Source organism: Cuculus canorus, chromosome 11 (assembly GCF_017976375.1).
Source record: "Cuculus canorus isolate bCucCan1 chromosome 11, bCucCan1.pri, whole genome shotgun sequence".
NCBI classification, from domain to species: domain Eukaryota; kingdom Metazoa; phylum Chordata; class Aves; order Cuculiformes; family Cuculidae; genus Cuculus; species Cuculus canorus.
In genome coordinates, this window is record NC_071411.1 from 20,686,307 (window position 1) to 20,700,688 (window position 14,382).

At 44.3% G+C, this 14,382-nt stretch overlaps 1 protein-coding gene across 1 annotated transcript in view; it reads left to right on the plus strand.

Annotated features, from left to right (window-relative positions):
- The first annotated feature begins 302 nt into the window (after positions 1-302).
- CFAP92 (cilia and flagella associated protein 92 (putative)) overlaps positions 303-14,382 on the plus strand; it is a 30,983-nt gene continuing 16,903 nt past the window's right edge. The window contains exons 1-9 of the mRNA XM_054076876.1: positions 303-389; positions 970-1,292; positions 1,994-2,190; positions 3,322-3,526; positions 4,900-5,028; positions 7,329-7,413; positions 10,593-10,753; positions 12,154-12,276; positions 13,147-13,331. Coding sequence (XP_053932851.1) covers positions 1,091-1,292; positions 1,994-2,190; positions 3,322-3,526; positions 4,900-5,028; positions 7,329-7,413; positions 10,593-10,753; positions 12,154-12,276; positions 13,147-13,331 — 1,287 coding nt within the window. The 5' untranslated portion in view covers positions 303-389; positions 970-1,090. The remainder of the gene's footprint in view (positions 390-969; positions 1,293-1,993; positions 2,191-3,321; positions 3,527-4,899; positions 5,029-7,328; positions 7,414-10,592; positions 10,754-12,153; positions 12,277-13,146; positions 13,332-14,382) is intronic.

Below are 14,382 nucleotides of genomic sequence, written 5' to 3' on the forward strand. Positions count from 1 at the left end.
AAGAAGTGTTGTGTGGTTTGCAGAGGAAACGGCTGCAGCTCTGTGCAGAGCCAGGTGTTGGATTTGACATTTCTAAGCGATTCAGCATCTGGAACAGTTTGAAGGATATTCTACAGTAATTAGGAAGGAGAAATCTACTTCTTTCAACTTTAATTTAATGGTGCTTATGGGGCAAATGTTTCTTTTTAATGAACAAATTTTGGCGTAAATGGAGGGGGAGACCTGGCAATTCATAGTAGTGTGAGAGTGGAGTTTGCCTTGTTGTGCTCCAGTCAGTTACTCCTGGCTTTCTGCTCCTCTAGGTGCCAGGTTTGCCAGCAGGTCCTGCGCTGGCTGTCAGGGCAGACGTCACCTGAGCCTCTGCTACCGCCTTTGGGCTCCTGTTATGGGTACATATCTAAACTACTCCAGGAAAGTATTTTCTTGCCAAAACATTGATGCTATCTTAATTTCTGCTGTGAATTAGACAGTAGGTTCTCAGGATAGATGTCAGTTAGGTTTAGCCATTTCAGAGCCCCCTTTCTCCTGGATATTCCCAAATACCAGAGATCACCCAGTCTGTGGGTACAGGCGAGGGCAGGGAGCTGCAGTGGCTGTGAGGAGCAGGTTAAAGGAGGCGATGGAACCTTCAGCCCCTGCGCTATGTGAGGCAGGGAAGGGTCAGCGCTGAGCAGTGTGGCTGCTCCGTGGAGATGTTTTCCGTCAGGTTCCCAGGGCTCGCTCCGTTCTAAGGGTGCTGTGGGCAGTGGTGCTGCTCTGTGCAGGACACAGGGATGTGCTGTGACCCTGCCCTGGTGCTCAGGGACTTGTGTGCACGTTGTCCCTGGTCCCCAAATCAATCCATGGGGTATAAGTGTTACCTACTCTGAAGGCACCTTTGAAATGAGAGTTTAGGGACTTCCTCATCCTATCCTCCCTTGCTTTGGCTTTGATTCTAGGAGTTTTTATTTCAGCACTAAAATAAAGCAGTTTGATTTATTCCGTAGTCTTTGAGTCGGTCAGCTGCCTGTCCACCAGGGTGGCAAAGGAAAAGCATAAAGATTCAAAGGCATCGAAAGAAGAGGAGGTGGAGGAAGGTCATAAAGAAGAGATGACAGGCTTGAATACTGTCTGCTCTAAAAGCACTTTTGAAACTGCAAACCTAGAAGTGCTCAGGGGTGGTGCACAGCTGAGCCCAGAGAGTGACAGCAGCAGGCTCCTCCGGTCTCACAGGAGCAAGAAGGACCTGGATGGCTCCCACACGGTGACCTGCACGCTCACTGTCTCGCTGGCTGTCCCCACCCTGCCTGCTGGTAAGTACCTGACACAAGTTTTCCTTAGAACTCGTCTCTTATTGCTGCATAAATTCATGTGGCAATGTGCATGAGTGGTTTCAGGAGACAATGTTAGAAGATGTATTAGTGGATTTGAATTTTCCTGGCCAGATTGCCCAAGAAAGTGGCAGTGGGACATGGGAGCCTTTTGTAATTGGCAAAACCCTTTCCTGACTGCTGACTCCTCAGTAGGCACAGGTATTCAAGTTGACAATCTTAGCTGGTGCTTATTAATCAGTCCCTGCCTGTTAATGGAAATAAAGGAAGGTTTTGGTCGGTATACTCAGCTTGGCTAGTTGTGGGTTTGGGTGGTTTAAGGAAGTCATTTTAGGAGAAGGCAGCAGTGGCTCCACAGCTAAGGGGTGAGTCTCAGATTCTCAGCGGCACAGAGGGTACATTCAGCCGTCCCCTGAGCGGCGCGGATCTCTGCTCTGTGGAAGTTATCTGGGCAACAGGACATGTGCCTTGGGAATTGCAGTCCCTGGACATCATGGTGCAGGAGCAGAGGATGAAGGGGGAAGTTCCAGGAACTTTGGGGACCATTGCAGTTTAACCTGGGTAAGAATGGCAGGGTTGGGCACTGGGGTGACAGTTTCATGTTCAACAGTCATCCATTTTCAGTCATTGTTCTGTTGGCACATTGGAATGCCTGTGATCATCTGGTTTCATCTTCTTTCTAGGAGAAAAGCAGAAGAAATCCAATCCCACTGATAAACAAGGAAAGAGAATTCAAGTTGATGCATCGCGAGCTGTTCCAAGAATGCAGCGTTGCTATCAGATTGAGTACTTCCTCCTACCAGACGAGCTCGTGCCTAGAAAACTAGATTTGGTGTTGGTTGGAGCAGTCGCAAATCTACATACAAAATCTGGTTCCAAGGTAAAAGATACAATAAAACTAGGTAACCCAAAGTGTCTATACAGAAAGTGGGAGAATGTTTTCAGGTACAGAGTGATGTAGTTGCTTGTTGGTTTAACAGCTGCTTAGGTCTTATCTGCTCCCTCAGATGCAGAGCAAATGTCAAGAATAGAATGTGACTCGGCTGGTATACATCAGCAGTAACTTCTTAGATTTGTAGTAAGACGTTGGGGGTTTTCAGAGCATTTCGCTTTTGATTTCCTCAAGGTTATCAGTTTGCTTTTATCTTTCAAGTACTGAGATAATAATATAAGAATTTGAACTGAACTGTCCGTTTGATTAGCAATGCAGAAAAAAATGAAGTGTGTGCCTCTGAGCTTTGCTGAGCAGAAAAAGATGTTTAAGTACTTGAAGGATTTTGCTGGTTTTGTTTTGTTTATACACGTCTACCTGAATCCTGTGCATTCAAACCCAGGGGAAAAAAACACCAGAGAACTGGGTATATTGTGGTGAATACAGCTTGGTTTGTTAAGATATTATTTCTAAAACGTTGATGCTAAAATAATTAATTTTTTTTTTTTGAGAGAGAGAGACTTGGTTTTAAAACAACCTTTATGCTCTCAGCTTTTGTCTTTGCACGGCAATCTTTCTTGTAGCCCTCTTTGATTGCTTTGCAATTCTGCGTACAAGCTTGATGGTTTTGTTAAACAAAACGCACTTGTAAAGTTGCTGAGTGAAGTGTGTGGAACTGGCAGCTCCGAGTGCTCTGCTCTTGCTGTGGACCAGCACGCGTGTGTGTAGGGCAGTGCTGGGGCTTGAATTTCATAAAGAGCAGCTCAGCATTTTACAGTGTATATATTTGCTTTTAGAGTATGCTGTTAATTCTTCAATGTGCGATGTCATGCTGAGCAACAGCTTAACTGCTGTTTGTTCTTGCCTCCGGTCTTTCTACCAAACTGTGACTTGACTGCTTTGTCTGAACCCAACCAAATACACTGCTCTGACACAGCAAGGGAGGGTCCTGTAAGACCCAGCCCGGGAGCACTAAGGGATGTCCAGTGTGAGAGCAGCGGTGACAGTGCTTAAGATGTGAGTGAGAGTTCGTCGGTGTCATTCAGCTCCTGTAGAGGTTTTCATCTTGTGTTTTAATAGGCCATTACGCCATGGTTTGAAGATGACAAGATGTGGTTATCATGGAACCATAGCACTGATATCCGTGTCACTAATGAATATCTAATAAAACTAAGAGATCACAAAATCATTGTAAACATCTGGGATGCCAAGGACAAAGTTTCCTCAAAAGCGAAGGGTGCTAACCGCAAAGTTAATTCTTCACTAGAACGCGTACAGGCTGTTGGTAAGTCTGATGCAAGCAGGCATGTTATAGAACCTATCTTGAAGCTGTGACTGTACCTAAAGACAAGTTGTTATTGAGATTGTGTGACATTTCCATGTCGTTCCCACTGAAATAGTTCCTACTTGGTTATTATGCTTTCTGAAAATTTTGATGGCAGGAAAATATGATCAAGCCTATGATCTGACCCTTTGAAACCGTCTAGTTATTTGAGTTTGTTGGGTAGCAGAGTTAGTCAGGAATTTGTTAAAGACAGATTTTTGGTTTTGTTGTCCTGAGAAGAAGCGAAACTTGTACAACCATGTTGTTAAGCCGTGCATCTTTCTGTTTCATCTTCTCCCCTTTGTGGTCTCCCCAAATCCCATAACTGGAATCTATGCCTAAGTTTTGGCCACACTAGCTTGAGGGTCAGTGGATTCAAAGACGGCTATTTTAGTATTTATAGTTCATTTTTACTAGCTGAGTTAATTTAAATAGAGAAAGACCTTGTTAGAGCTCCTGTAGACATGTATGGAATCAGATCGTGGTCCCTAATAAATACCAGAGAACTAAGCATGAGATGAAGCCTATAGTAAATGAGGTGTCCTTTGTTCTAGTGGCTTGAAACTGCTGTTAAAGTTAATTTTACTCTTAAAATATGCATAATTTGTTAATAAAACACTTTAATTGCTCTTTCCCATGTGTATCAGTGGATAGAGATTTGGTGAGGCTCTAAGACTTCAAATGCAGGTTGATACGGAGTTGGTTCCTTTTGATTGAGCTGATACTGTTGTAATAAATGAACCGTTTGTGCCGATGTGGTGTGGTTTGTCAGCAGCCAGGCTTTGCAGTTGGTGGAGGTTTCTGACAGTATTTGGGTTTTCTTTTTTAGGGAGGTTAAACATCTCTGTAGCTGTTGTTGAGGAATAGAGACTTGTTTTCAGCTCAGTCTTTTTTGAAGAGCAGCCTTACCTTTAGCAAGAGAGGAAGGCAGGACAAGCTTCCCCACCTGTAGGCTTTTGGAGGAGAAGTCCGTATGGTGAAGTTCTCCAGCTCCCTGCCAGGGCTGTTTGCCTCCTCCGCAGGCTCAGTATTCTGGGAGTTCCCGCAAGCTTCAGCTGCTCCAATAATTTTTTCTGAATGCGTGTTGTGCAGTAGGCAGGGAGAGCGTTTTGTGCTGGTTTCTTCTGTAAGCTTGGAGGTAAATCTCAGTAACTCTGGTCATGTTAATCTCCAGAGGAACAGAAGTGAAGTCTAAGAGCGGCTTCTCATAGAGAGCAGGAAAAGGGGAAGAGGAGCCATGGGAAAATCAATGCTCAGAGTTTGAGTGGCCCAGCCACACTAAACAACAAACTCTAAAGCAGCAAATTTATGTTATTTTACTTTTTTCCTGATAGATGATGTAAACTACACAGTGCTTTTGCAAAGAAAGTTCTTTGAAGAAAGTCAGCCAGCACCCAGCTGTACAAAAACCAAAGCAGCAAAGAAATCCAGAGCACAGGAGCCTTCAGCCCTTCCTGTTGAAGGTACAACAATGTGGGAACTGGGGCTGGCTTGGGGCATGGCACCTTGAGTAATGGGCGAGCACGAACTGGACACAGGAATCTGCTAAAGGAACGAGGGATTGCAGGAAGACTGAAGGCATTACAATTCGAACAAGTTTCTAATGACTTTGGAATAGAGTTGGGACAGAAAAGAGGTTTAGCTGGCGCACAGAAGGAAAAAAGCATTGGGGTTTGCTGCTGCTTTGTGTTTGGAAGTGACTGCAGTAACATCTAGAGCCGTGACTAGAATGTAAGTTCCCAGATTGTTGCTGCTGGCAAATATCAGAACTCCAGCAGCAGAATGCCACGTTTCCTTTGTATTATCAGTTCGTGGAGAAATGTGAAATTTTATCCTGATTGTACGCAGTTTTGTAATCTGGCCTTGCCTTGTGCCAGCTGAGAATGTGCTGAGCACTGCTGCGAATAACGACAAAGTCTGGTCTTGGGTTCTCCGTCTGACGGCAGGGCCTTTGTAGCTGCATCATCTTAATCCCTGCTGCCAGCTTTCCCTGTCCTTTCTGGGGCCTGTTCCAGCCTCTTCACTGGAAGGCTCTCCCTGCCCCTGGGCCTAGTGGAACTGTGCAGGGGGCAGAGCTCTGCTTAGGAAGGACATGGTACCACATTGCAGCCCTGGGCTGAGAGCGCACAGCAGCAGCTGAGGTCAGGAGCACACAGTTGAAACCTTAATGAATGAAAATAAAATAAATAGATAATGCTGGGAGTTAGGAACAGATTCGATGATCTGAGGGCTGGAACACCTCCCATACAAGGACAGGCTGAGAGTTGGGATTGTTCAGCCTGGAGAAGAGAAGGCTCTGAGGATCTCATAGCGACCTTCCAGGACCTGAAGGGGCTACAAGAAAACTGGAGAGGGACTGTTTGCAGAGGCTTGTAGTGATAGGACGAGGGGGAATGGCTTTAAATTGGAAGGGGGAAGATTTAAGCTAGACATTAGGAAGAAATTCTTCAGGATGACGGTGGGGAGGCACTGGCCCAGGTTGTCCATGGAAGTTGTGGCTGCCCCATCCCTGGAGGTGTTCAAGGCCAGGTTGGATGGGGCCTTGGGCAGCCTGAGCCAGTGGGAGGTATCCCTGTCCATGGCAGGGGTTTGGAACTGGATGGGCTTCGACGTCCCTGTATGATTCTGTGAATTCCTGGTGTGATCTGTGTGCTGGTGGCAGGGCCATCTAGTGATGGGCCCAGAGAGGATTTATGGTCCAAACACTGAAAGCTGCCAAGGTAGAAGAAGGGTGCCCAAGGAGCTAAAGGACAGGAACACAGCTGCCAGCTCAGACAACTGAGAAAATGCCAGTGTTTTGCCTACGTGCTAACCTGTTCTATGTTAGGGAAGAAAGGAAGGTCTGGAAGGTCTCTTCGTGTTTCTTTTCATTGACTTTGAAAAACCACCTGCACTGTGCAGTGGCCCAGTGCTTGTGCTCTGTAGAACAGGTGAGATGTTACAGTTTCTCAGCATCCTGCCTGTAGCCAGGTAAAAAGCTCACATTGCATTGCTTCCTCTTTGCTTAATTCCTGATAACGGCAAATATGTTGTGTGAAACAGTGATTCAGTTGCGAATTCTCCCTGCTATTCTTCCAATGTTGATTTGCTCTGATCTCGCTGTAATTAAGACCTACATCTCACTGTAGTGTGCTGAGTAATTACCACTGAAACCTAGGGTGGTAGAGTGTTTTGCTGTAATTAAATGACGTTTGAAGCCGGTTAGGTGTAGTGTACCAGACTGCTGGCATATCAGAGCCATTGACTACATAGCTGGGCATTTCTCTACGTTGTGGGCACTTTATTACTCTTTCGTTGGTCAGGATTCACTAGAACAGCAACTGGAACAATTTATTAAAATAAATAAGCAAAAGTAATGTATTGCTTCTTGTGTCTGCAGTCTTTAATGCATTAAGATGTGTTATTGACATCAGGACCTGTTTGAATCCGCATAGGACATTCGATGCCAGCAAAGTATTATTTGGGTGTTCTCACCTTATTTTAATTACTTGTTCATTCCTAGTTTTGTTTTAAATTGTGACATGGTCATTACCGCAGAACTCATTATATGTCTCTAAATCCCCCAAAAAGACTTTATTTTTTATATTTTAGGCTTTTTCAAACTCATCCTTGACACAGACGCTAAAGTGAAGGAGGTTCTGAGTTACAAATACAGCTTGCCTAAGTCTGCTCACCATGTTTTCCTAGCGCTTTTGTTAGTTTTATGAGAATTGTCAAAACATAGAAATATTTAATAACAAATGTAACCCCTGTTTTGATTCAGCAGAAGAAACTGGTCTAAACAGACGAGCACTGTCTCATTGTGGTTTGCCACCTCCATCCAGGACGGGCGACTCGGGCGCAGTAGGGTAAGGATGTTGCACTTGGGGTGGGAAATGTTCGTGTGTTAAAAAGAAGTTGAAAATATGAGATTGTTTTTCAGTATTATGTGTCTTTTTTTTTTAATGGTTTGTAACTATATGTGGTTTCAGAACTGGTTAACTACTGCTTTTTGCACTGCTGATTAGGGAGAGGAACAAAAGCCTTCTGTTCACTTGTGGCTTCAGACTCGTGGGATAAGGTAGCACCGTTAAAACTGAATGGAGGAGGAGCTGGGAGTTGCTCTGCTGCTAGGTGCTCAGCTGGAAGCTTCCGAAGCGGCAGAAGTGAGGAGTGGTTCAGGGCACCTGCTTCTGCTTGAAGGGTTGAAGGTGGTGTTAACAATAAGCTGCTGGCAGAACAGGCTCTGCTGGCTCTGAGTGCCACAAACAGCGCTGTAATAGTGAATAACGACCGTGAGGTGATTTTCTACAGCACACCGGCTAATCCTGAGCTCACGGTGCTGCAGTAGCACAGCCCCTTGTTTGTTCTGGTCTTGTTTAGGAACAGTTATTCAGTCTTTTGTTGATTTTTATTTTTTTTATAGTTCTCAGTGGTTAATTTCTAACAATCAGCATGTAACTCTAAAGTTGTACATAAAGGTTAGAGGGCTCAAGGCTTGAGAAACTGTAACAGTTTAAAAATCATATTTTCCTGGGCATTAATCGTAATGGACGATTTTGCACTCAAAATAGAAATGAATCACAAATAGGGCACATCTCAAACACGTCACCCAGAATGTTACCTAAAAAACAGGAACTCTTCAACCACTTTCTCAAGGTTCCCCTTTTGTTTCTAAAATACTAATGTGTGACGGTACAGAATAACAAATCCACTCTTGTATTCTGTGAGGAGCTGTCTCATTTTATGCTGTTCTGCTAGTTTAAGAAGTCCCCCTGAGCAAGATTGCCTCAGATTGTTACTCTGCTCCAGAGACAGTGAAGTCACTGCAAGGACTCTGAGTGCCATCAGCACAGATGTGTGAGGTCAGCCGCCCAGCTGTGTGTTTCTGAGGGTTTCATACGGCCTGAGGACACCACTGTTCCTGACGGACGCGTCTGTCCATGACTCTTGCTGTGGCAGTGGGGTGGGGTTTGTGTGGCAGAAAGGAAACCTGCTTTGTAGAGATGAAGAAAATCAGCAGAAAGTTGATCTGCACATGGAAGCAAGGTCTTTATTTGTTTTGGATAGTTTTCATTCGGTGCAAAGCCATCTTTAATAAACACATTCTCCCAATGGCTGGAAAATCCAGCCACCGTGCTTCAGCTTCTGAGCTTGTATCCTTGTGAGCTGCTACAGGCTGGAGGCTCTTTAACAAAGGTGCTGTACTCTAAGGTTTGAGAGAATGTTGATCTTTAATCAATGTCTTGTTATATTGTCTTGAGTAATTCTTGGCTTGCTGTGTGTTCTGTTTCTCAGTTACGGGTTTGTAGGCTAAAGACACCCTTCCTTTTCCATACAGACTGGGGGGTGATGTGATTGAGAGCAGCCCTGAGTAGAAGGACTTGGGGTGCTCGACATGAGCCGGCAATGTGCGCTCGCAGCCCGGATGCCAACCGTGTCCTGGGCTGCATCCAAAGCAGCGTGGCCAGCAGGGAGGGAGGGAGGGGACTCTGTCCCTCTAGTTCTCTCTTGTGAGACCTCATCTGGAGTATTGTGTCCAGCGTTAGGTCAGTTGTTTTTCTTAGAGTGATGGTTTGCTTATAAAACCAAATGTTAACATTTTTCTTCAGAGTTTTTGTTGCTCAAGCAAGTATTTTGACTGTCTGCCATTCACTACTTAGGTACCCATATATTAATATTTTTGTATGTTTTTATAGGAATACAGAAATCTTGAAAGGCTATATATTTCAGTGCTGCAAAACCACAGAATCAACCTTCCCTCTCCCAGCTCTTACTATGATCCTTTTGAAACATCTCTGAGGGGAGGGAGAGTTATTTGGGAAATGCTTGGTTAATCTGTGTCATGAGTTAAGATTTTTAGTGCTGTAAGCATACATTGCTTCAGAGGCACAGTCTTGATTCATTGCTGTTTGTGGGGATGCCCGGCTGAATTAATATCTGTGAAGCAGCTGAGGAACTTGGACCTCTGAGATTAAAAATCCTGGGAGGAGGAGGAAGAAAGGATATTTGAAAGATTTAATACCAGTGATAAAGGGAAGGTGTTGCATGTATTAATAAGTCTGAGAGAAAATGCTGTGGATTGAAGATGATGATCTGGAGACAATATAATGAAGTGAGAGAATCACAGAATGGTTTGGGTCGGAAGGGACCTCAAAGCCCATCCATTTCCACCCCCTGCCATAAGCAGGGACACCTCCCACTGGATCAAGTTGCTCCAAGCCCCATCCAGCCTGGCTTTGAACCCCTCCAGGGATGGAGCAGCCACCACTGCTCTGGGCAACCTGGGCCAGGGCCTCCCCACCCTCGCAGGAAACATCTCTTTCTAAGATCTCATGTCAGTCTCCCCTCTTTCAGCTTTTGCTGTGTTTTGTCTTGCACTGCTGCCCACTGCCAGCCATCAGAAGGCGGGACCAACAGAACAGTACATTCAGATTTAACATGCAGTGAGATTTGTCTCTGTTAAACAGTCTTTTCTTTCTGATTAACATCGATTTTTCAGCAGCAATAACGTGTCAGATTTGTAAGGCCTGTGTTTGTTCTGGGGAATAAAATGTGTGATATTTTGTGAAGACATTCACAGTAGCAGCTGATAGTATGAAGTTTGTCAAGTTTGTTAATGCTGAAGCTAAGTGTCGGCATTCCCACTGTATTTTCCCACTAAGAAGGCAGTTGTGCCTATAATAGAGTGAAGCTGTGTTTATTCCAGCTCTCTGGCCAATCCATAGCGATTCCCACATGTACCAAACATGAGCAGTGACAGAACAGACGCAAAGCAGAGGTACAGAAAAATCTGTCAGTAAAACTAAAAGCTGTCTTACTTCATGCATCTCTTCAGGTACATACCTGGTCTCTTACTCAGAAGATAAAGGACCATGTATCCTATTGATATCCCTTTTTGATCTCTTTTACGTTTTTATTCTGGCAGTTGAGCTCTTTTAGATTGAAATTATTTTTTTTCTCACGAAATCATGAGAATGGCAGGGATTTATTATTTTAATTTCAATATTTCTGAAATAACTTAAAGTCTTTTTGGTGTTTTCATAAGTGTGATATTTGCAAAGACCACGTTGCTGGAGAAGGCCCAGGTTCTGAAGCAGAAAGCAGTTGCTGGTCTCCCTGTTAATTCAACTTCAAAAGATGCTGAGAAAAAAAATCATAATATGGGAGTTCTGAGATATGAAGCAAACAAGCCAGCCTCTGCGAATGGTAAGCTCTGGGTGGAATTATGGATGAGATTTGAAAAGGTAGATATGGAATTCTGGATATTTGCTTCTAAGAATCATTTTATTATTATTTTAAAGAATCCAATATTGAACAAAGAAGTAGGAGTTGTGAGCCCTGTGCTGTAGTCCTGGCTCTGCCATGAGCTTTCTGTGTTTCTCCAGCAGCTCATAAAACTTTGTTTTTCAGTTTCTTTAGCTGGTAGCATGTGGAGCAGGGCTGATAACGGGCTTGTCCTATCAGCTGGGGGGCTCCAGGGGTGGATATTCTCAAGGGACTTGGGAGGCAAGTTAGAGAGTGATGTCAGAGCTGAAATAACTAATCCAGCTGTGAAAGTATCAAGCTGTTGTTTTCTGTCACTTGGATTGCTTTTTCTACTAGAGGCCAGGTTTTGATCTGGAGTTTGTGGTCTGTTCATATTTCCAGTGCTTGTTTGTTATGTTAAATGCCCCCTGACTGATATTTAATTCCTCATCTGTAGCTTACACTTGACTATGAAAGATGAGAGGAGATGACAACCACTGCAACCATGGATGCTAGAACATGTATTACCTCATCTGTGTTAAATAGCATGCTTGTCTGACCACAAACTATTATTATTTCTCTTATTAGGAGATAAAGCTTTACTAATATGTTGCCTGCCTCTTTTTCCTTCTGAGTGTTAAATTTGTCCTTAAAAAATTCTGCCATTCCTTTTAGTATAGGAATAATAATAAGCCAGGAACAGCAACAGAAATGTTTCTGCAGTTGTTCTTTTCAGTTGCCGTGTTCACTTGCTGCATTTATTGTCAAACTCCAACCTTGTGCTAAAATTCTGTACTCACCCAGTGAGGTGACACTGGACCAAGCATCTGCCACTGGGGTTTGAGGACTCGAGGCTGGGAATGACTGCTTTTACTGGGTAAAGACTGCATCTGGGCAAAAAGAATTCTGGAATAATTGCTCAGCATCCAAGAAAATGACAAATATCAATGAGTTTATCCTCATGGTGAGGTAAAGAATGACAATATTCCTGTTTTGTCAGCTTGAAGTTGTAAAATACAGGTTTCTGGAAACAATAGAGTGCATATCGCAAAGAGTACCACGTATGTGTCGTTAATGCAGGTATGGGAGGGAAAGATAGTGAGGTGGCAAAGATAAACTTTATTGTGGTAATTCCACTAACTTTTAATGCGTGTTGGTTCTTGTAAAGCAGGGATTCTTTGTATGGCATAGTGGGCTGTGCAGTGGGAATGAGACTGTGTTGCAGTGCTAGCCTAAGGTGGTGCTTGGTGTCTGACAGGCATCTCTTTCTATGGACAGTACTCAATAGTGCCACTGCTGCAGTACATTTTAAATGATTCCTTTCATTAATTGCAACAAAATGTTTCCTCCTTCCTACTCAGTCCAACTCTGCCTTCTGTCAACAGGCAGAAGAGGTTCTGGTCCCAAAAGAAACATCGATGCTCCTCAGGCAAAGAAAAATGACATTGCTTCTCTGCAGTTAGATCTCATGCCTCTCCTCGCAGGTATTGTTCTTTTAGGAAGGGGCAGGGAAGGAGTGATGTTGGGTGTTCTCCATGGCTCGTTCTCCATGGCTCGTTTTCCATGGCTTCTCCTCTGAACACCTGGGCTGGTGGGGCTGCCGGCTGGGGACTGCCTTGAAAGATTCAGAACGTGGAATTCCCTAGGGACACAAGCAATCTGGTCAAGAAAGACTTGGGGTTTGATTTTTGTCTTGGAGGGGACTGTTGTTTTCAGAGGTCTGTGTGCTTGGAAGGGCAGGATGTCAAGAGTAACTCTGCCTTGTAGTTCAGCATGTACATCAAAGTGCTGGTATCCTCTTTGATTTGGAATTTGTTGAAAGTGGGATACTGGTCAGAGCAGAGGGAGTTATTTCTGCAGTTTTCTGACTGTAACTAGGTTAGCATTCATAATTAATAGATGTTGTCCTATTTTTGCATGAGCCAGTTAAAGCTGCCCTTTCTTCTGTGCACGCAGACAGAAACAGCACCGTGTCATGCAGCATGCACTGGACATGACAAAGCTGCTTGCAGGGAAGCCGATTTGTTTGAAGGTGCTTGTTTACCTTTAACTATGATGAAAAGTCTCTAAACCGCTTTGATTTTTGTGTTTATGCGAACTGTGTGTTTGCAGCTTCCAAAAGACATAAACCTCTCTGTGCTTGCAGCAGTTGGCCCAGGTGGGGGCTCTGACACTGCTTGGGGATCATTTCCTTCCTACTGTAAAAGATAAATATTTGAAGCAGTTAAAACAATACTTCTGTTTTATTTTAATGCAAATTTGGGGAAGGTTTGTAATTAATTGCATAAAATATGGGTGCCTTGATGAGATTGCTTCTTTAATACAAAAGTATTTGATCTTGTATGTTTAAAAAGGAGAAAAAACAGTGACCAGTCGTCTGACAGAAAACAGTTGTAAAGTTTTAGATGTTTATGTGACCTTCACTGTGGAAACACCTCTTCTGTCTGAAAGACAAAGACATGAATTGAATCCACTGGTTATAAGGATTCATTCAGCTACCTGCCTCCCGAACACACCTGTACCGATAGAGGAGCTACAGGTAACACCTACTGCTACGTCTTTCTGAAACCATTGCCTTGTTATCCTTAAGTAGCTTTGCTGAAAATACAGCTGTGGTGTTAAAGAGAACTTAGAATCATAGAATCATAGATTAATTTGGGTCAGAAGGGACCTTAAAGCCCATCCACCTTCACCCTCTGCCATGGGCAGGGACACCTCCCACTGGCTCAGGCTGCCCAAGGCCCATCCAACCTGACCTTGAACACCTCCAGGGATGGGGCAGCCACAGCTTCCCTGGGCAACCTGGGTCAGGGCCTCACCACCCTCATGGGGAAGAAATCCCTCCTTATGTCCAGTCTAAATCTGCCCCTCTCCAGTTTATACCCATTGCCCTCGTCCTATCACTACAAGCCTTTATGAACAGTCCCTCCCCAGCTTTCTTGTAGCCCCTTCAAGTCCTGGAAGGTCACTCTAAGGTCTCCTTGGAGCCTTCTCTTCTCCAGGCTGAACTCTCTCAGCCTGTCCTCAGATGGGAGGTGCTCCAGCCCTCGGATCATCCTTGAAGCCTCCTCTGGACCAGTTCCAACAGCTCCATCTCCTTCTTATGTTGAGGATTTCAGAACTGGACACAATATTCCAGATGAGGCTTCACAAGAGACAGATAGAGGGGTAGAATCCCCTCCCTCAACCTCAATGGATTCCATGCAGAACTGCAACAACTATTGTGGAATGAATCGCCCTGCTTTCTTCCCCAGTTTTGTAACCAAATGGCTAGTACTGGAGACCATACAGTCTATTCCTTACTTATCTCTGGATTCTTGTTGAATTTCCTACCTTCTAGCTGTAGACAGTTATTTTAGGCCTCAAGTCCTAGAGATGAGTGCACGGGCCGAAACCAGAAAGGTGTGGGAGCCATGGCAGTCCCCAGCATGCTTCTTCATGATCTGGAAACAAGGAGCATTTTCCTGGCGTATTTGGAAAGTCAACAAAGTTGAGGACAGGCAGATATTCCCAAAGGCAGGATCCAGGCATGTAGAATGGCCTCTTTGCTGCCTTGGAAGACCATAGCTCCTGCTATGAAGTGCCTCCCC